Source organism: Carcharodon carcharias, chromosome 18, assembly GCF_017639515.1.
Source record: "Carcharodon carcharias isolate sCarCar2 chromosome 18, sCarCar2.pri, whole genome shotgun sequence".
NCBI classification, from domain to species: Eukaryota; Metazoa; Chordata; class Chondrichthyes; order Lamniformes; family Lamnidae; genus Carcharodon; species Carcharodon carcharias.
In genome coordinates, this window is record NC_054484.1 from 54,520,631 (window position 1) to 54,541,639 (window position 21,009).

A 21,009-nucleotide genomic window follows, 5' to 3' on the forward strand; every position below is an offset into this window, starting at 1 on the left:
ACCTACAATATGTGATTACAATAAAGTACCAAAAATAAAACAAATAGATATTAATTAATAAATGTCATTATTTCATAGTGAGATTTTTGCTTAGTAACCTTGGATGGATCTTGGGTAAACTTATATTAAGATGTACATTCAATTCAAATTTATTTGAATTGAAGTGCACAAAGGGTTAAAGCTGCACAACACAAAAGCTACCTTGAAATAAATATTTGATTCAATTGTCAGTAGATAAATTGGCTAACATTAAAGTGTTTCTCATATAGCATATCAATTTGAGACAATGGAGTTTGTTACCATATTCCAATAGAGGAAATTGAATGCTGCTGGAGTGGCTTCCTTTCATAGCACAGTTTTGTGTTTAGAAACATATAATACAAAAGCAAGGTAATGTTGCATCTGCACAAGCTCTCCATAAGGCTGCAGTTGAAGTATTGTGTGCAATTTTGAACACACAATTATAAGGTAGAGAAAAAAAATAATGGAAATGCAGCGCTGATTTCCTAGGATATAGCCAGAAATGAAATGTTACAGTTATGAAGAGAGAAGTTCGGAACATTTTCACTAAAGTTAAGGGATAACCTGATAGAGATTTTCAGGGTGCTGGGAGGTTATGATTGGGTAAACAGTGATCGATCATTGCTATTATTTGGTAACATAGTAACAATAAAGGCAAAATGTGAGATAATTAGAAAAAGAATTAAGAGGAGCAGATAAAAAAAACTAATTGATTTTTTTTGATGAAGTAGCAGGGAAGGCTGATGAAGAGAATGTGATGGATGTTCTCTATGTAGATTTTAAGAAAGCATTCGACAAAATACCACGTTAAAGTCTGGTTAACAAAACCGAGGCTTCATGGAATAGGAGGATCTGTGGCCAATTGGATAAAAAAATTGGCTTAAGGACAGAAAACAGTCAGTTAATGGTTATTATTGAGACTGGAGAGTGGTAGACAGTGGTGTTCCCCAAGAGTCAGTGCTGGGACCATTGCCTTTTTGATATATTAAATTACTTGGATCTTGAAATACAGAGTAGAATTTCAAAATTTGTTGTTGATACCAAACTTGAAGGTGTGGCAAAAAGTGAGGATGATACAAATTACCTGTGAAATGACATAAATAGGCTAGCAGAATGGGCAGGACAAGTGACAGATGAAATTTAATATACAGAAGTGTGAGGTGCAGTATTTTGGCAGAAGGGATAGGGAGAGGCAGTATAGGCTTAATGGCAGTTGTTCTAAAGAGTGTGCCAGAGCTGAGGGACCTGGGGGTATTTGTGTATCGATCTTTGACTGTGGCAGGACATATTGAGAGAGTGGTTAACAAAGCATATGGGATCTTGGGCTTCATAAATAAAGATATTGAGTACATAAACAAGGATGTTATGCTGAATATTTATTGTTAGAATCGTATCTCTCAACTGAAGTTTTCTTTTACAAAATGGAAGGACTTGGCATGATCTGGGTGTATTCTAACCTGGGATGTTTTTTAAAAGGTCATAAGTTCACCTGGGAACTGTAAACAAGCAGGCCTCTTCCAAAAAAATCACTTGACCTATATGATAATTGAGAAGGAGTTGTTTGTTTGGTTGAACTGCAAAACACTTTACTTAATGTTCTGTTGAAGGGTCAAGAGGACTCGAAACGTCAACTCTTTTCTTCTCCGCCGATGCTGCCAGACCTGCTGAGTTTTTCCAGGTAATTCTGTTTTTGTTTTGGATTTCCAGCATCTGCAGTTTTTTGTTTTTATTACTTAATGAAAGGCTGGGGGATTAAAAAGGCAGTCACATGACGCAGAGGGAAAAAACTTCTGTTGTGGACCTGCTTGCTTGAAAGGCAGTTTTGTTGGAGACCAAGCTGAGGAATAAAGGCCGACTTGACTGGCTTCCCACCTTTACCTTGCCTAACATTGTGTGTGGCTATCAACCTGTAGCCAGAGAACCTTCATCTGAGTGTAACCTGTCTGAATTTGGAATTGCAAAGCTTAGGCCAGTGGTGAGAATGTCCAGGCACCCGGCGGTACTAGCGGCCTGTCTTCACGCAAGAAGACTCCAGGTCAACAGTGTTGAAATTCTGCATACATTATCCTTTATTTTATAACATCCATCCTCCAAAGCCCTTCTCTGCAAGCAGACTTTATCTGTTTGTCCATTGTTTGCCTTCATGTGTGTGTCTGTGTGTGTGTGCTGGGGGAATTCTTCAGGAAGAGTTAGATAGTTATACTTCCCGATTACAATTGTGTGTTAACCGGTACTTGCAACTTGTTAAAAGAAGTTTTGTTTTAAAATAAATTAATCATTCTGAGTTTTTAAAAAAAGCCTGGCCAGAGTCTCTTTTCTTCTGGGTACTAGAGGTGTAGGTACACAATTGGTCATTTTGGTGAGAAAATTAAACATTTAAAGTAATGGTATGGCCAGCAGAGTAATGGGGCTTGATAATCCTTGCACTCTCCCACAACGGTCATTAAATTATAAAGCCCTGATTAGGCCCCATTTGGAGTATTGCATCCCGTTATAGTCTCCACATTTTAGGAAGAATGTGAGGTTGTTGAGAGGGTGTAGAGAAGATTTACCAGGATGGTTCCAGGGATGGGGATTTAATTACAATGTTAGGTTGGAAAGGCTAGAGTTGTTCCCTTTAGAGCAAATGCTGCGACCCAAGCCAAGTTGTTCCAGTACAGCTACAACACTGGCATCTACCCAACAATGTGGAAAATTGCCCAGGTACATTCTGTACACAAAAAGCAGGATAAATCCAACTTGGTCAATTACCAGCCCATCAGTATACTCTCCATCAGTAAAGTGATGGAAGATACACAATTGGCCCAGTTTGGGTTCCGCCAGGGCCACTCAGCTCCTGACCTCATTACAGCCTTGGTTCCAGCATGAACAAAAGAGCTGAACTCTTGAGCTGATTTGAGTGTGACTTCCCTTGACACTGAGGCAGCATTTGACCGAGTGTGGCATCAAGGAGCCCAAGAAAGACTGGAGTCAAAGGGAATCAGGGGGAAAAGTCTCTGCTGGTTGGAGTCATACCTAGCACACAGGACAATGGTTGCGGTTGTTGGAGGTCAATCATCTTCGTTCCAGGACATCACTGCAGGAGTTCCTCAGCGTAGTGTCTTAAGCCCAACCATCTTCAGCTACTTCATCAATGACCTTCCTTCCATCATAAGGTCAGAAGTGAGGATTACACAATTTTCAGCACCATTCGCGACTCCTCAGATACTGAAGCAGTCTATGTCCAAATGTAACAAGACCTGGACAATATCCAGGCTTGGGCTGACAAGGTGCAAATTACATTTGCGCTGCAAAATTGCCAGGCAATGACCATCTACAACAACATAGAATCCAACCATTGCCCCTTGACATTCAATTGTATTACTATCACTGAATCCCCCACTAGTAACATCCTGGGTGTTACCATTGGCTAGAAACTGAACTGGACTAGCCATATAAATACTGTGACCACAAGAGTAGGTCAGAGGCTAGGAATCCTGTGGTGAGTAACTCACCTCCTGACTTCCCAAAGCCTGTCCAGTCAGAAATGTAGTGGAATAGTGTCCACTTGCCTGGATGAATGCAGCTCCAACAGTACTCAAGAAGCTTGACGCCATCCAAGACAAAGCAGCCTGTTTGACTGGCACACCATACCACAAATATTCATTCCCTCCACCACCAACACACAGTGGCAGCAGTGTGTACCATCCATAAGGTGCAGTGCAGTAACTCACCAAGGCTCCTTAGACAGCACCTTCCAAACCCACAACCACTGCAACCTAGAAAGACAAGGGTAGCAGACACATGGGAGCAGCACCACCTACAGGTTCCCCTCCAAGCCACTCACCATCTTGACTTGGAAATATATCACTGTTCCTTCACTGTCGCTGGGTCAAAATCCTGAAACTCTCACCCTAACAGTATTATGGGTGTACCTACACCACATGGACTGCAGCGGTTCAAGAATGCAGCTCACCACCACCTTCTCAAGGGCAATTAGGGATGGGCAATAAATGCTGGCCCGGCCAGCGATGCTCACATTCCATGAATGAATAAAAAAAAAGATTAAGGGGAAATTTGATAGAAGTGTACAAAATTATGACAGGCTTGGATAATGTAGAAAAAGAAATTCTCTTCCCAATTGCTGATAGTGCAAAGACTAGAAGAGAAAGATTTAATGTTTTGGGCAAGAGATGAGGGGGAATGTGAGGAAGAACATTTTTTTAATGCAGTGAGCGGTACTGACCTGGAACTCATTGCCCACAAAGTTGGTGGAAGCAGAGAGAATCATCGATTTCAAAAGGAGATTGGATAGGTTCTTGAAGGAAATAAACCTGCTGGGCTATGGGGATTAACTGGGAAGTGAAACTGACTGGATTGCTCAACAGAGAGCCAGCATCAACTTGATAGGCCAAATGGTCTCCTTTTCTGCCCTAAATGACTCTATGGGTGGAATTTTCCGAGCCTGCCGATGGCATGTATGAAAAATATGGTGGGACCTACTTCACAACGTTGTGAAGGCAGGTCGCGATCTTCCGCTCAGCCCGCCAATGACGGGCAGCATTTCCCGCCATTGGTCAGCGGGGAGCTAATTGTAATACATTAGCATTTAATTAAAAGGCCATCTTGCCAGGCTCTTGGAAGCCTGCTGTATCGTCCATCCATGTCGGCGGGAAAGCACACCCACGTGTTTCACAACAGTACACAGGCAACGTGCACTTGGCGGCCTTCACTTGGGGGAATTGAAGTGAGTGAGCAGCAGCATTCACCACAGCTTACCTGTTGTTTGCAGGCCTCAAGAGTCCTGGGGGGAGGGGAAACTGATGCCTGGCCCCGCAGGTGACTGCTGAGGGGTGGGGGTGTCTGGGAGCAAGTGCTGGCCAGCCTCGGAGGCAACTGCTGAGGTTTATCAGGGGAGAAGTCAAGTGCTGCCCTGGCGCTGCATCCCATACACAGGGAATCAAGGTTGGGGGTGCAGGGTAAGTGAGGGAAACGGCCATGCATTCAGGAAGCCTGTACAAACTGACCATGCCTCTGCAACTAAGACAGGAATGTACAGGCCAGTCTAATCTCAGTAGATGCAGAAAACTCTCTCAGCCCAGTGCACACAAGACATTCTGATCCCAGTAGGTGCAGTGAGGTGTAGAGAGAACAGTCTGATCCCAGCAGGCACAGTTAGGGTTGGAGAGGGCAGTCTGATCCCAGCAGGCACAGTTAAGCGTAAATAGGACAGTCTGATCCCAGCAGACACAGTTAGGCTTAGAGAGGGCAGTTTGATCCCAGTAGGTGCAGTTAGGTGTAGAGAGGACAGTCTGATCCCAGTAGGTGCAGTTAGATGTACAGAGGACAGTCTGATCCCAGTAGGTGCAGTTAGGTGTACAGAGGACAGTCTGATCCCAGTAGGTGCAGTTAGGTGTAGAGAGGACAGTCTGATCCCAGTAGGTGCAGTTAGATGTACAGAGGACAGTCTGATCCCAGTAGGTGCAGTTAGGTGTACAGAGGACAGTTTGATCCCAGTAGGTGCAGTTAGGTGTAGAGAGGACAGTCTGATCCCAGTAGGTGCAGTTAGGTGTACAGAGGACAGTCTGATCCCAGTAGGTGCAGTTAGGTGTACAGAGGACAGCCTGATCCCAGTAGGCGCAGTTAGATGTACAAAGGCCAGTCCCATCCCAGTAGGTGCAGTTAGATGTAGAGAGGACAGTCTGATCCCAGTAGGCGCAGTTAGATGTACAATGGCCAGTCTGATCCCAGTAGGTGCAGTTAGATGTACAGAGGACAGTCTGATCCCAGTAGGTGCAGTTAGATGTAGAGAGGACAGTCTGATCCCAGTAGGTACAGTTAGATGTAGAGAGGACAGTCTGATCCCAGTAGCTGCAGTTCGATGTAGAGAGGACAGTCTGATCCCAGTAGGTGCAGTTAGGTGTACAGACGACAGTCCGATCCCAGTAGGTGCAGTTAGATGTCCTCTGACGGTCTGATCCCAGTAGGTGCAGTTAGATGTACAGAGGACAGGCTGATCCCAGTAGGTGCAGTCAGATGTCCTCTGACAGTCTGATCCCAGTAGGCGCAGTTAGATGTACAAAGGCCAGTCCGATCCCAGTAGGTGCAGTTAGATGTACAGAGGACAGTCTGATCCCAGTAGGTGCAGTTAGGTGTAGAGAGGACAGTCTGATCCCAGTAGGGGCAGTTAGGTGTACAGAGGACAGTCCGATCCCAGTAGGTGCAGTTAGATGTCCTCTGACAGTCTGATCCCAGTAGGTGCAGTTAGATGTACAGAGGACAGTCTGATCCCAGTAGGTGCAGTTAGATGTACAGAGGACAGTCTGATCCCAGTAGGTGCAGTTAGATGTACAGAGGACAGTCTGATCCCAGTAGGTGCAGTTAGATGTAGAGAGGACAGTCTGATCCCAGTAGGTGCAGTTAGATGTACAAAGGCCAGTCTGATCCCAGTAGGTGCAGTTAGATGTACAGAGGACAGTCTGATCCCAGTAGGTGCAGTTAGATGTACAGAGGACAGTCTGATCCCAGTAGGTGCAGTTAGGTGTAGAGAGGACAGTCTGATCCCAGTAGGTGCAGTTAGACGTACAGAGGACAGTCTGATCCCAGTAGGTGCAGTTAGATGTACAGAGGACAGCCTGATCCCAGTAGGTGCAGTTAGATGTACAGAGGACAGTCTGATCCCAGTCGGTGCAGTTAGGTGTAGAGAGGATAGTCCAGTTTTAAAGCTGTATTGCTCCGGTGAGCGGGCGCCCTCTGCTGCTGCTGCCGCTCGCAGTGGGTGGGACCAGAGCTTGGACCCTTATAAGTGAGCAGGCAGCCTCGGAAGCTTCTTGTTTTGAGTGAGTGTGGCGGCGGCTGCCAGCGATGTCTTCAGCTTGTGCGGACTTGTGTCAATGTAAGAACGACAGGGGGCTGAGCAGCATCCTGTACAAACTGCTGAAAAACGATGACCCGGAGCTTCCCCCGGAACAGCAGAACCCCGCTGCAACCTCTCGACCTCCGGGGCAGGGCTGCCCCTGTAAGTCTAGGCGGAAAATGGTGCTCAAATGCCCCCACACCAGCTGCGCAGCAGCCTCCGTGGTCCTAGCGAAGACGCTGACATTTGTTAAGAATGTGCCCTGTTTCCAGGCTCTGCCCTGGGATGACCAGCTCACCCTGGTGAGAAGGTGCTGGGCGCCTCTCCTGGTCCTGGGACTGGCACAGGACAAAGTCGATTTCGAAACGATGGAAACCTCCGAACCCAGTATTTTACACACGATTTTAACCAACGGGCCCCCGAACATCCAGGAAGAGACAGGACATCAACATTTACCTTCGGCGGCCGAGATCCAAACCATTCAAAGGTTTCTGGTGAAGTGCTGGAGCCTGGACATTAGCCCCAAGGAGTATGCCTATCTGAAAGGGATTCTCCTGTTTAACCCAGGTTGGTATATTTACAGATAAATTTGGCACAGTGATAAAATGTTTCGTCACGGAAAAGTTTCAAGTTAGTTGCAGAAGTGTAACTGGAATAATTTTCATCGCTAATTTCTTTATGATTCGCTTCTCCATTTTATCCCGATACACCGTTAGTGGCGTAAATATTGTCATGAGAAGTGTTAAGGCTGCACCACGGAATTTTCGCAGCATCATTATGTTTCATACTGACTGACCCTGAGGTCAGAGGGTAAACGTGGAATTATGGCTAAATCCCATTTCAGAGAGTGTGAGCTGAGACCCCCACCCCAGTAGACAGTCCCACACCACCTAGGGATTGGCGAAGTGTCGCGTGTAACTCCAGTCCAACGCTAATTCAAAAAGGAGCGAAGAAGCCTTTGCATTTATATCGGACCTTTCACATCTTCATGATGTCCCGATGATGCACTATACAGTGAAGTACAGTCATTTAGGCAAACGCAGTAGCCAATGTACACAGCGAGATCCCACAAGCGCACAAAAAAATCCAAAGCTAACTTGTTTTAGTGGGATTAATATTGACTAGGGCAACTCCCCTCTTCGCCAAAGAGCGTCAGGGTTCCCTTCACATCCAGCTGAGAAAGCTCAAATTGGAGAACAGCACCTCCAATAGGGCAGCACTCTTTCAAGTATTGCACTCATGGAGAGGGGTTTGAATCCACAGCCTTCTCACTCAGAGATTTGAATGCTACCATGAAGTGAAAACTGAAAGTTAAAGCTTGCTTAAAACAGGCTCACGTACCTCTTTTTAACAATTATTATCCAGAATTAAATACAAATGTTCCAATAGTGCAGACACTCCTGCCCTCAGTTCTCAAATGTTTAAATTTGAAATGCTGTGAGAACAGCTCTGTATATGTGTGGCTCCAGTGATGTATCTGCATATGCCAAGGAAACCGCTGGGAGCCTCTGGCACTTGAAACAACAGGAGAGTTCTCGGGCTGAATAATCACTTCTCGAGTCCTTGATGCTGGGAGGAACTGATACTGCAGCAACTAATCTGAGACCCTGTAACTACAGTGCTATTAAATACCAGGTTTCCCAACTAAATAATATTCTGCCCTAAAATGTAATAACATAAGATTGCTTTACAATATCAGAAGCTGCAGGATAACAAGATATGAGTGACATTTACAGATTTTAATTGCAAGGTTAAAAGCCTTAGTCTTAACACGGGGGCGCCCTCACGGGCCAACGCAGAAAGGCTGCACTCCCGAAGCAGGTAATGGAGAGGAAACCATTCCATTGGACCAGGCACGGCTGGGATTGCAGCTTCTCATCTTCCTGGACCTGACATTGAGCCATGGAACATCCAGTTTAGATGGATGCCTCCACACGTAGTTTTTTTTTTTGGGGGGGGGGGGGGGTGGGGGCACCACAGTGATGGAAAAATTCTGGTGATGCCGCAAAATCATCCTGATTTGGGACCACGACAACCCTCATTGACTGTCTCCCCGTGGAATGCGCAGCTGACCCTAATCTTAATAGTACGTTGGATTTTGATCTGGCTGGTCAGACATAGCCCACAGCAGATGACAGTGAATGAGTCACTTGTTCTTTCATGGCAGAATTTCTCTGCTCACTGTTTCTAATAAAATGCTAAATACATCACCGGTGTGATGAGGAGCTCACCTGTTGAATCCTCAAAGTCTACCCACCTCGTTGTACTGCCTCAAGTCGGCAGTGTGATGGAATACTCCGCTCCATACCTGGATGGATGTTGCCCCAGCAGCAGTTCATCCTAGTTAGACCACTTCGCTTAACCGGTGGCCCTGTATCTACTCCTTCCATCAATGGCACACTGTGGCTGCTGCATTTACCCACATGATGCAATCGAACACCTGATCAATATTACTTTGACAGGACCTCCCTCCCCTGTGACCTCTATCACTGAGAATGAGAGCAGCAATGTCATGGGAATGCAGTCTCCTGAGAGTTCTCCTCCAAGTCACATATCATCTTGATTTGGACGCAATGGGCTGGATTTTCCCTGTCTCGTGGAGATGAGGTTTGAGGCGGGTGGAATGGAAAGGTAGGGATTGCTGTGGTGGGACAACTCCCTGGATCATTCTCGCCACAAGGAATTTTCCCAGGGTCGGGCTGGAAACAGGATCGGCTGCATATTCTGCAGAGAGGCAGCCAATGAGAATAGTTAAGGCCCCAATGCGGGGAGATTTTACAGCATCACAAGAATTTTCCCTCAAAAAAAAACACTGCGTGTGGAGGCCTCCATCCAACCTGGATGTTCCACAGCCCACTGACAGGTCCACCTGATTGAGAAGCTGCAATCGTGGCTGTGCCTAATCCTGTGGAGTGGCTAGACCTGCTGAGTTTTTCCAGGTAATTCTGTTTTTGTTATCCTTTCCATTATCTGCTTCAGGAGTCTTCAGTGCAGCCCTTGTGTTGGCCAGTGAGGGCGTCCCCACGTTAAGGTGCTTCCTTGTTACCGACCTGCCTCAGCAGCGCTACCAGCCTGGTGTAGTTGCCAAGGCGCCAGGGTTTTCGGCCTTCTGATTGGACTGGCAGCATCGGGGACCTGTCTGACATTCTTAATAGGATGACGAATGTGGAGGTGGCCAATTAGGAGGCTGTCTCCCACAATATTGCACCACTGGTCTTGCTGCTGTCAAGTGCAGGTTCAGGACTCCCATTTGGTTACAGCGCTGGAGCCTTGCAGCCTGCGAGCGAATGCCACTCAATGTTCCCTATAAGCCACATAGCAACCCCGAAGTTCCCACGCACGAGTCGGCCCCATTCTGCACGGCTGCGCAGAAACATTAAAGGACCTTCACACAAAAAAATGAATAGGCTGCGCACCACTAAAAAACTTTGAGGTGACATTGTTTGGACATATATTCTGAATGGGATTGGGCTAACGTTGAGCAGACAGGAATGATCACATTGTACAGAATCAGAGAATGTATCGCACATAAAGAAGCCATTGTGCTAGCTCTTCAGCCAGAGCTGCTGCTCTAACTTCCAATTCTCTGAGCTTTCAGCAGATCCTTTTATATTCAAATGATTATTCAGTTCCTTTTTAAATGATGTCACAATGTCTGGGTGAAGAGACACTTGTGGTAAGCTATTCCATGATATGTTGATCCTCTGTGTGAAAAATGTCTCTTTTAACCCCACCCCAACCCATTCTTCCTGTAATAAACCTTAGTTTATGTCCTCCTTGTTTCCAACTTGCCAACCAGTGAAAACAATGTTTCACTACTTATCCTCTCATCATTTTGAAAACCTCAATTAAATACTTCCTTAACGTTCTTTCATCCAGTAGAAAAGGCTGCAGTTTTTCAAGCTTTTCACATCAACAATAACTTCTCATTCTGGGTCTCACTCTGGTGATTTTTTGTTAACTTTTAAATACCTCTTGTATCTGCACCTCTAGATCTCTATGCATCTTATGCTACATTTATTTTCATTTTTCTTTTTCTTAAATTCTACTATTTCACATTTCGCTGCGTTGAACTACATCTGTCACCCAAGTGCACATTCTCTGTTCTCCTGCAATCTTTTGCATTCTTCCTCATAGTTGACTGACCCCTCTAATTTGGTATCATCTGCAAATTTTGATATCATTCCTCCACAGAAAATATTAGAAACACTAATAAAATGATAGTGGAACATACAAAATAAACATGTTTTACATTCAGAATAGAGTAGCAAAATAGCAACATAAGTAATTTCCTTTGCGCAATGTACAAGTAAAGAGCTGAAAGTAAATTATACATGGTGTGAGAAGCCAATATGATTTGGTGCACTCCAGCTACAGTCCCTTAAAAGCATAAGAGCCGGTGCAATTCTGTAATACTGCATGTTAGTTACCAAAAACACACGTGCATTTCTCTCTCTTTCCCCCCCACCCCCCTCCAACCCCAAGTTAACTCTTTGTTTATTTTTACTCTACATTTGAGTCCTCTTGCAAAGTTTTTGACTGAACTATGACAGGGAGATAATAGGGACATGCTGCATTTCAAAGCTTACTACTGGGCCACTGGTTTAACCAATTTTATATCTAGTGGAGGACCATTTCATCTTCACAATTGTGTTTGATGCATTTTGCGGATGCAGGCATATTGTTTTTCCTCGGCATTAGTTATAAAATGAAATATGTGTCAGAAAAGGACTATACTTCGATCACTCTTCAAAAATCATGCTTTACTATACGTGCAAATTTTTGTCACAATTAAAATTTTTAAATAGGGAAAAGAAAGTCAATATTTTCCTATGATCTTGGAGAATCGCCAGGGGTTTATGAGAAGCTGCCAACAAAATGAAAAATAATCTAGCAGTTAGTCTCTAATTGATGCCAGGTTGTGCCTTTTGCAATAAACAGGTCTTGTGACCTTGAAAAAATTGCCAACTCACAATCAATTCCATGTTAGGACCATAAGAACATAAGAAAGAGAAGACCCAATTGCAGGCTGAGCCTGTTCCACTATTCAATATGATCATGGCTAATCTTGAGCTTCAACTCCACTTTCCTGCCTGCCCCTCGATTCTGAGAAACCATAAATCTGTCTATTTCAACTATTCAGAGATGGCACATCTGTGAGAGAAAATTCCAATGATTCTCAACCCTATGAGTGAAGAAATTTCATCTCATCTCAGTCCTAAGTGATCGGCTCCTTATCCTGAAACCGTGTCCCCTTGTTCTAGATTCCCCAGCCTGGGGAAAGCACATCTCAGTGTCTACCCTGTCAAGCCCCTTCATAACCTTGAATGTTTCAATGAGATCACCTTTCATTCTTCTAAACTCCAGCGAACATAGGCCCAATTTACTCAGTCTCTCATCATAGGACAACCCTCTCATCCCAGGGACGATCTGGTGAACTTTTTCTGTGATGCCTTCAATGCAAGTAGATTCTTCCTTAAATATGGAGACAGAAATTGCACACCATATTCCAGGTGTGGCCTCACCAAAGCTCTGCACAATTGTGGCAAGACTTTTTTTTATTCTTGCACTGCAATTCCTTTGCAAGAAAGGCCAACATGTAATTTGCTTTCCTAACTGTTTACTGTACCTGCGTGCTAACTTTCTGTGTTCCTTGTACAAGTACAACCAACTGTCTCTGGACATCAACATTTACAAGTTTCATGCCTTTAAAAAAAATTCTGCTTTTCTATTCTTATGACCAAAGTGAATAACCTCACACTTCCTCAGATTATAGTCTATCTGCCACCTTGTTGCCCACACACTTAACTTGTCCATGTCTCTTTTCAGCTTCTCACAGCTTGCACTCCCACCTAGCTTTGTATTGTCAGCAAACTTATGTGCATTATTGTCTGTCTCTTTGTCTAAGTCATTAATGTAGATTGTATCTACATTATATCTACTATATAATATCTGACTCCCCACAACTGATCCTTGTGGTACTTCACTGATCACAGCCCTATTTGAAAATGCCCCATTTATTCCTATTCTCTGCTTCTTGCCCTTTAACCAATCCTCTATCCATGCTAATATATCACCCCCAACTCCTGAGCCCTTATTTTGTGTATTCACCTCTTGTGTGACGCCTTATCAAATGTCTTTTAGAAATTCAAGTATACTACATTCACTGATTCCCCTTTATGTACCCTATCAGCTATATCCTCTAATAACTCTAATAAATTTGTCAAACATTTCCTTTTGGTAAAATCATGTTGGCTTGTTCTAATCATACTATGCTTTTCTATGGAAATTGTTAAGACTGCCTTAACAATAAATTCCAGCGCTTTCCCGATGACTGATCTCAGGCTAATGGGTCTGTAGCTCCTTGTTTTCTCTATCCTTCATTCTTGAACACTGGTGTTATATTTGCTAACTTCCAATCTGCTGGAGAATTTCCAGAATCTATAAAATTTTGGAAAATCATAGCCAGTGCATCCATTATCCCTGCAGTTATCTCTTGTAGAACCCTAGAATGTAGGCCATCAGGTTCTGGGGATGTCGGATTTTAGTCCCTTGAGTTTCTCCAGTACTTTTTTTTTCTGCTGATATTAATTATTTTAATTTCCTCACTCTTATTAGCCCCCACATTACTGCCTATTTCTGATATGTAACTTGTGTTCCTACCGTGAAGACAGACACAAAATATTTGTTCAATTTCTCTGTCATTCCCTATTCTCCATGATTATTTCTCCTGTCTCTGCTTCTAAGGGATCAACATTTGTTTTAGCTACTCTGTTCCTTTTTCTATACTTGTAAAAGCTCTTACAATCTGTTTTTATATTCCTGGTTAGTTTGCTCTCACGTTCTATTTTTTCCCCTTTTATCAACTTTTTGGTGGCCCTTTATTGGTTTCTATAACATTCCTAACCCTCAGACTTACCAGTTTTTTTTTTGCAACATTATAAGCCTCTTCTAATCTAATACTATCCTTAACCTCCCTAGTAAGCCACAGATCTTTCTTGCTGAGGCTTTGTTTTTCAATGGGATCTACTTTTGTTGAACATTTTGAAATGTTTCTTAAATGTTTCCCTCTGCCATTTACTGCCATACCTTTTAGTCTATTTACAATCAAAAAATTTGCCAGGTCTGCCCTTGTACTTATGTAATTGGCTTTGTTTAAGTTGAAAATTCTTGTTTGTGATTGGAGCATGTTATTTTCAAACTTAACATGGAATTCAGTTGCACTATGATCACTATTTCCCAGTGAACCTTTTACTATGACGTTACTAATTAATCCTGCCTCATTGCACAATACTAGATCTATAACAGCTTTATCCCTAGTTCTTTCCTTTACATATTGCTCCAGGAAACTGTCACAGAAACAAACTAATCTTCCAGACCAGCTTTGCCAATTTGGCCCAGTCTACATGAAGACTGTTACAAGCTCTAATAATTTCTTGTTTAATGCTCTATCCAATGGTATAACTAGTGTTAGAGAGCCTATTAATTATTCCCACCAGCATTTTCTGATAGTTGCTATTCCTAATCTCCACCCATACTGATTCTACATCCTGATTTTCTGAGCCAAGATCTTTTCTCACTAATGTCCTCAGGGTTACCTCTCTGCCATTGCTATTTTGCTTGTCATTTCAAAATGTTGTGGATCCAGGATATTGATTTCCCAACCTTGGTCACCTTTTAACCATGTCTCTGCATTGGCGATTAGACCTAAACCACTCATCTATATTGGTGTCACTAGTTCATTTACCTTATTGCAGATGCGCTATGCAAACAGATAAAGTGACTTTAATTTTGCTTTTTACTATTTCCTTCATGGATCTTACTCTCTGATGCACTATTACCATTAAAATCTCTGTCCCTTTCTGTCCCATTTAGCTTGTCTTTACCCATATCTATTTCCTATATTTTCCTGTTTCCTCAACTTTTACCTTTGGTTTCTAAATCTTCCTTCACCCAAACGCTCCTCCCTCCATTTTTTAAGTCTATTTTCCCTACTCTGTCTGTATATGCAATCTGTTTGTATGCCCTGTCCTGTCACACTCTGGTTACCATTACTCGTACTGCTACCCTGAACTATTGCCCTGTCCTTTCTCTTTAACTTAACAAATTTCCCCTAACATGAACCCTCCCTGCCCAATTAATTAGTATAAACCCCTCTCTACAGTTGCGTAACAGCACTTGTTATGCAACTTGTCAGGGCACTGGTCCCAGCATAGTTCAGGTGAAGGCTGTCTGAGCAGTACAGCTCCCTCTTTTCCCAGTACTGGTGCCACTGTCTGATGACTTAAACCCCGTTTCTCTCACACCAGTCTTTGAGTCATGCATTCAACTATCTGATCTTATTTACCCTATGCCAATTTGCTTGTGGCTCAGGTATTAATCCAGAGATTATTACCTTTGTGGTTTAGTTTTTTGATTCAACCCTGAGCTACTCATACTCCCGAAGCAGAAACTCTTTCTTAGTCCTATCTTTGTCATTGGTACCCACATGGACCACAACAACTAGATCCTTCCTTTCCCACTCTAACTTTCTTTCCAGCCCTGAGGAGATGTCCTTAACTTGGGCTCTGGACAAGCAAAATAGCGTGTGGACTCACGCTTTCAGTCGTAGACAACAATATCTATCCCCCTAACTATACTGTCTCCTACTACAAATACATTCCTTTTTACTCCCCCCTTGAATAGCTCCCTGCATCATGGTGCCATGGTCAGTTTGTTCATCCACCCTGCAAGTGCTGCTCTCATTCATACAAGCTGCAAGAACCTCAAACCTCTTGGACAATTGCAGGAGTTGAGGCTCCTTCATTGCTACCTTTTGAGTCCCCTTACCTACCACAGTCACACCCTCCTGTTCCTCACAATGAATCAAATCAGAAATACATAGCCGAAGGGGAGTGACTGACTCCTGGAACAAGTGTCAAGGTAACTTTCCACCTCCTTGATGCATCACCGTGTCCAAAGCTTGCACTCCAGCTCATCAACTTTGAGCCAAAGTTTCTTGGGCTGTAGACACTTACTGCACATGCGGTTTCTGGTGTCCACCAGCTCCCACATGCTACAGCTGTAACACATCACTCGCCCTGCCGTCTTTATTGTATTTCATTTAATTAATTAGGTTTCAATTAGGCTTAGAAATGCCATTCAATTGTTGACTAGTTAAGTTTTTTAACTAGTTGATCTATAAATTTATTGCAATATTTACATCTTGCCAGTACTGCCCTCATTTGGAGGGATAAAACTCGCCAATAAATCACTTACCCATTCACCTAACTAATGCCTTTAAACCCTCACAAACTACTGGAGGCTGAAAAAAGGTATAAAAAGCAACAACTGCTAAGACAGCTTCCTGCTTCAGTAATTAATACCTATTCAGGCAGCCACTCTCAACTGATTGACTGATAACTGCTACTGCCAGGCTGTTTCTAGTAAACTACAATATTTTTAAGTAGCTTTCAGTTTTAAAATCCTAAATCAGACTCTGACTGTTATTCTAAATTATATCTTGAGAAAAACTTACCAAAGATTAGCACTGGCACTAAATTCCCAGTTAGCACTTGTTCCTCATTGCACTCAGGCCTCATTGTCTCCAGCTTGTGCCCCACTCTGCATTATATGAATTAAAATGAAGAAAGAGGACATTCAGCCTGTCATTTCTGTGCTGGCTCCTTGCTGGAGTTGCAGCCTCTGCCCTGCAAGGTCCCATAAGTTTACATTTTCTACTACTTCAAATATTTATCCACTTATCCTTTGAAAAGATGCAATAGTGTCTGTCTCACATTTCCTCTGGCAAAACAATTTATGCTCCAACAATTGTCTCTAAAGAAATTTATTCTAACCTGTCCTTTCACTACCTTAGTGACAAGTTTAAATTCAATTCATGGTCTGTCACTACTGATTCATCAACCAGAAGAAATCATCCTTCCCTATTCATTCTGTCAGAATCTATCATTTAAAAAAAATCTATGAAATCCACTCTTAGCTCTTTGTGTTTCAGTATTTGCACCTAACCGACATAGTTTAGCTTTGCATTTAAAATATGAAGATTCTGTACAACATAGTCAAATACAAATTAATCTTGACAAGGTGCACACATTATTTTTGTTTTAATTTGTGACCACCCAATTGTAACAAGCTGTGCAATGAAAATAGTTAAAACAGTTTTAAGTCGAGGTCTGTTCTAAGTTTCATGTGATTTTTTAATGTGGATTGCATATTCCTCTGTGTGGTGTTGAAATATTGCACTGTTCTTTTTGTAGAGCTCCCAGGACTGCACTGTGTAGGGTACATTCAGAGTCTTCAGCAAGAGGCACGGCAAGCTCTCAATGAATATGTGAAGACAATTTATACCCAAGATCAGACTCGCTTTTTCAACCTGATCATTGCACTTTCCATGCTCCGATCCATTAGTGCAGGTGTCATTGTTGAACTTTTTTTCAGACCCACTGGTAATATAAACATAGAGGACAAGTTGCTGGATATGCTGTGTGCCCATAGCAAGGCTCAAGCTACAGGGAAAACGAGTGCATAGTAAATGCTGATGTTGCTCGATGTGAATATGCTGTAAAATAGTCTATTTAAGTTATTTGTGTTTTTGCAGACAGTATTTTTGTATATTACTAATCTTGAATTTAATGTGATTTGTCATGAATAAATGCAATATTATTGAGATTGACTGAGCTCTCATAAACTTGTTTAATTTTCCAGTAAAGCATGTTGTTTTTCTCGTTTCAGTATGGGAATATTTAATGCTTTGTGACACTGCAGCAAACTCTTCTTCATCTCCTGCAACAATTATCTGGTCATTTTGATGGCCTGCATAATGTACCTTGACCTTGGTCCTTCACATCTGTATCCTAATAATAAAAGAAAGTGCAATTGTGTTGAGGATAATATATAGCTGATAGCAGAAAACAAAGTTTTGATCCAGCTACTTGGATAATTTTTGTCATAAACCGAGAAAGAAAGAAAACTTGCATTTATCTAGTGTTTTTCATGCTCTTAAGCTGTCCTTCACGGACTATAAATTACATCAAATTTACAGCATGGGAACAAGTAGTTCAACTCAACTGGTTGCTGGTGTTCATGCTCTACACAAGTCCCGTCCCACCTTACCTCATCTAATCCTACCGGCGCATTCTTCCAATTCCTTTCTCCGTCATGGCCTTATCCAGGTTTCTTTGGACTTTAAAGAACAGTCTTGTGTTCATCACAGAAATAGAACAGCAAGTAAAAACACATCAATTTTTGTTTTGTTTGTTTGTGAGATGTGGGTGTTGCTGGCTTGGCCAACATTTATAACCCATCCATAATTGCCCTTGAGAAGGTAACGGTGAGCAGCCTTCTTCAACTGCTGCAGTCCGTGTGATGTAGGAACACCCACAGTACTGTTAGGAAGGGAGTTCCAGGATTTTGACCCAGTGACAGTGAAAGAATGGTGATATAATTCAAGTCAGGATGGTGTGTGGCTTGGATGGGAACTTGCAGGTGGTGATGTTCCCATGCATCTGCTGCTCCAGTCCTTCTAGGTAGTAGAGGTTTGGAAAGTGCTGTCGAAGGAGCCTTGGTGGGTTGCTGCAGTGCATTTTGTAGATGGTACACACTGCTGTCACTGTGAGTTGGTGGTAGAGAGAGTGAATGTTTAAGGTGGTGGATGGGGTGCCAATCAAGCTGGCTGCTTTGTCATAGAAACGTAGAAAATAGGAGTAGGAGTAGGAGTAGGCCATTCGGCCCTTCGAGCCTGCTCCACCATTTATTATGATCATGGCTGATCATCCAACTCAATAGCCTGCTCCTGCTTTCTCCCCATATCCTTTGATCTCTTTTGCCCCAAGAGCTATATCTAACTCTTTCTTGAAAACATACAATGTTTTGGCCTTAACTACTTTCCGTGGTAGCAAATTCCACAGGCTCATCACTCTCTAGGTGAAGAAATTTATCCTCATCTCGTCCTAAATGGTCTACCCTGTATCCTCAGACTGTGGCCCCTCGTTCTGGACTCCCCCACCATCGGGAACATCCTTCCTGCATCTACCATGTCCAGTCCTGTTAGAATTTTATAGGCTTCTATGAGATCCCCTCTCATTCTTCTGAACTCTAGTGAATATAATCCTAACCAACTCAATCTCTCCCTATATGTCAGTCCCACCATCCCAGGAATCAGTCTGGTAAACCTTTGCTGCATTCTCTCTATAGCAAGAACATCCTTCCTCAGATAAGGAGATCAAAACTGTACACAATATTCCAGGTGTGGTCTCACCAAGGCCCTGTATAATTGCAGCAAAACATCCCTGCTCCGGTACTCAAATCCTCTCGCTATGAAGGCCAACATACCATTTGCCTTCTTTACCATCTGCTGCACCTGCATGCTTACCTTCAGCGACTGGTGTACGAGGACACCCAGGATTCATTGCACTTCCCCGTCTCTCAATTTATAGTCAATCAGATAATAATCTGCCTTCCTGTTTATGCTACCATTTATCCACATTATACTGCATCTGCCATGCATTTGCCCACTCACTCAACTTGTGTTGTTTGGTGTCAAGCTTCTTGGGTGTAGTTGGAGCTGCACTCATCCTGGCAAATGGAAAGTATTCCATCACACTCCTGATTTGTGCCTTGTAGATGGTGGGCAGGCTTTGGGGTGTCAGGAGGTGAGTTACTCTCTGCAGAATTCCCAGCCCCTGACCTGCTTTTGTTGTCTCAGTATTTATATGGCTCGTCCAGTTCAGTTTCTGATCAATGGAAATGCCCAGGATGTTGATCGTGGGGGATTAAGTGATGGCAATGCCATTGAATGTCTCTCCTCTTGGAGATGATCATTTGCCTGGCACTTGTGTGGCATGAATGTTACTTGCTGCTTATCAGCCCAAGCCTGAACGTTGTCCAAGTCTTGCTGCATACAGACAAGGACTGCTTCAGTATCTGATGAGTCGCAAATGGTGCTGAACATTGTTCAGATGTCCCTGAATATCCCCACTTCTGACTTTATGATGGAGGGAAGTTTATTGATGAAACAGCTGAAAATGGTTGGGCCTTGGACATTACCCTGAGGAACTCCTGCAGTAATGTCCTGCGACTGAGACAATTGACCTCCAACAATCACAACCATCTTACTTTATGATACAAACAGCAAATGAGATCAATAATCAATGAACACTTGTTGGCAAGTATTTTACATCTTGCGTGATTTTTATTTCCATTGGTTTCAGGTACTGCCAATTGAGTGAAACTAAGACCTGAGAAAGTGAAACATATGCAGTTAATGAACATTAGCTTTATGGTTAATTTCATACATTTAGAAGTTTACAGCATAAAAAGCAGGCCATTTGGCCCAGTTATTGTATGTGGCAGTCCTTTGCTAGAGCAATCCAAAATCAATCCCACTGCCCTGTTCTCTTCCCAGAGCTCCTTATCTTTATCTCAAATGTTTTTCCAATTTTCCATTAATACATGCAATGATCTCTGCCTCAATCACTCCCTCTGGCAAAGCAATCCATGCTCCAAAAACCATCTGTGCACAGACATTTCTCCTGTCCTTATCCTCATTACCCTCATTCTTTGTGGTTGTATTAACAACCCACAAAAGCGCAATGGTGATAATAGTCTCAAGTCTTAAAATTATAGTTTCTCATTGCCGGCATCGCTTGGTGAATCTATGCTTTACATTTTCAATGGATATTTACAATGGGTGTTCAAAACTATACATGGTACTCTTAACTGTAACCTAACAGATGTTTTGTGTACAAATTTATCACTATATCTGTTTTCCTGTAGCCTATCCCCCTATTTATAAAACCCAAAATGCTGTTGGTTTTTTTTATGGTTTGATCTGTCTGCATTCACATGAGATCTATGGGCGGAATTTTCCGTGCACGCTGCCATCAGATGTCATGGCCGGCACGAGTGGACAATATTACAGGAAGGCCAAAAATCAGTTTCAAAGGACAGAATTTTCCCTCGGCGAGCTGGGGGCGGGGGAACAGCGCGATCAGCCCGTCGACCTGTCAATGGCCAATTGAGGCCATTGACAGGATAATTAAGGCAATTAAAGGCCCTGCCCATCCAACCTTAAGGCTGGTGGGCAGGCCAGGAGCCCCAGCGGGCTTCTGAAAAAAACATGTAACCTCATCCAATGGTGGGATGAGGTTTCATGT

The 21,009-nt window shown here is 43.0% G+C and overlaps 1 protein-coding gene across 1 annotated transcript; it reads left to right on the forward strand.

Annotated features, from left to right (window-relative positions):
- Window positions 1-6,802: 6,802 nt before the first annotated feature.
- On the forward strand, window positions 6,803-17,564 carry nr0b1 (nuclear receptor subfamily 0, group B, member 1). Its single transcript, XM_041211736.1, has 2 exons — window positions 6,803-7,423; window positions 17,113-17,564. The coding sequence occupies exons 1-2, from the start codon at window positions 6,865-6,867 to the stop codon at window positions 17,382-17,384; spliced, it is 831 nt and encodes a 276-aa protein (XP_041067670.1). The 5' UTR covers window positions 6,803-6,864; the 3' UTR covers window positions 17,385-17,564.
- The last annotated feature ends 3,445 nt before the right edge of the window (window positions 17,565-21,009 follow it).

Coding starts and splice junctions, on each gene's coding strand:
- nr0b1 (XM_041211736.1), top strand. CDS start 6,865: ATGTCTTCAGCTTGTGCGGACTTGTGTCAATGTAAGAACGACAGGGGG. Junction 7,424..17,112: donor GATTCTCCTGTTTAACCCAG/GTTGGTATATTT, acceptor TTCTTTTTGTAG/AGCTCCCAGGACTGCACTGT.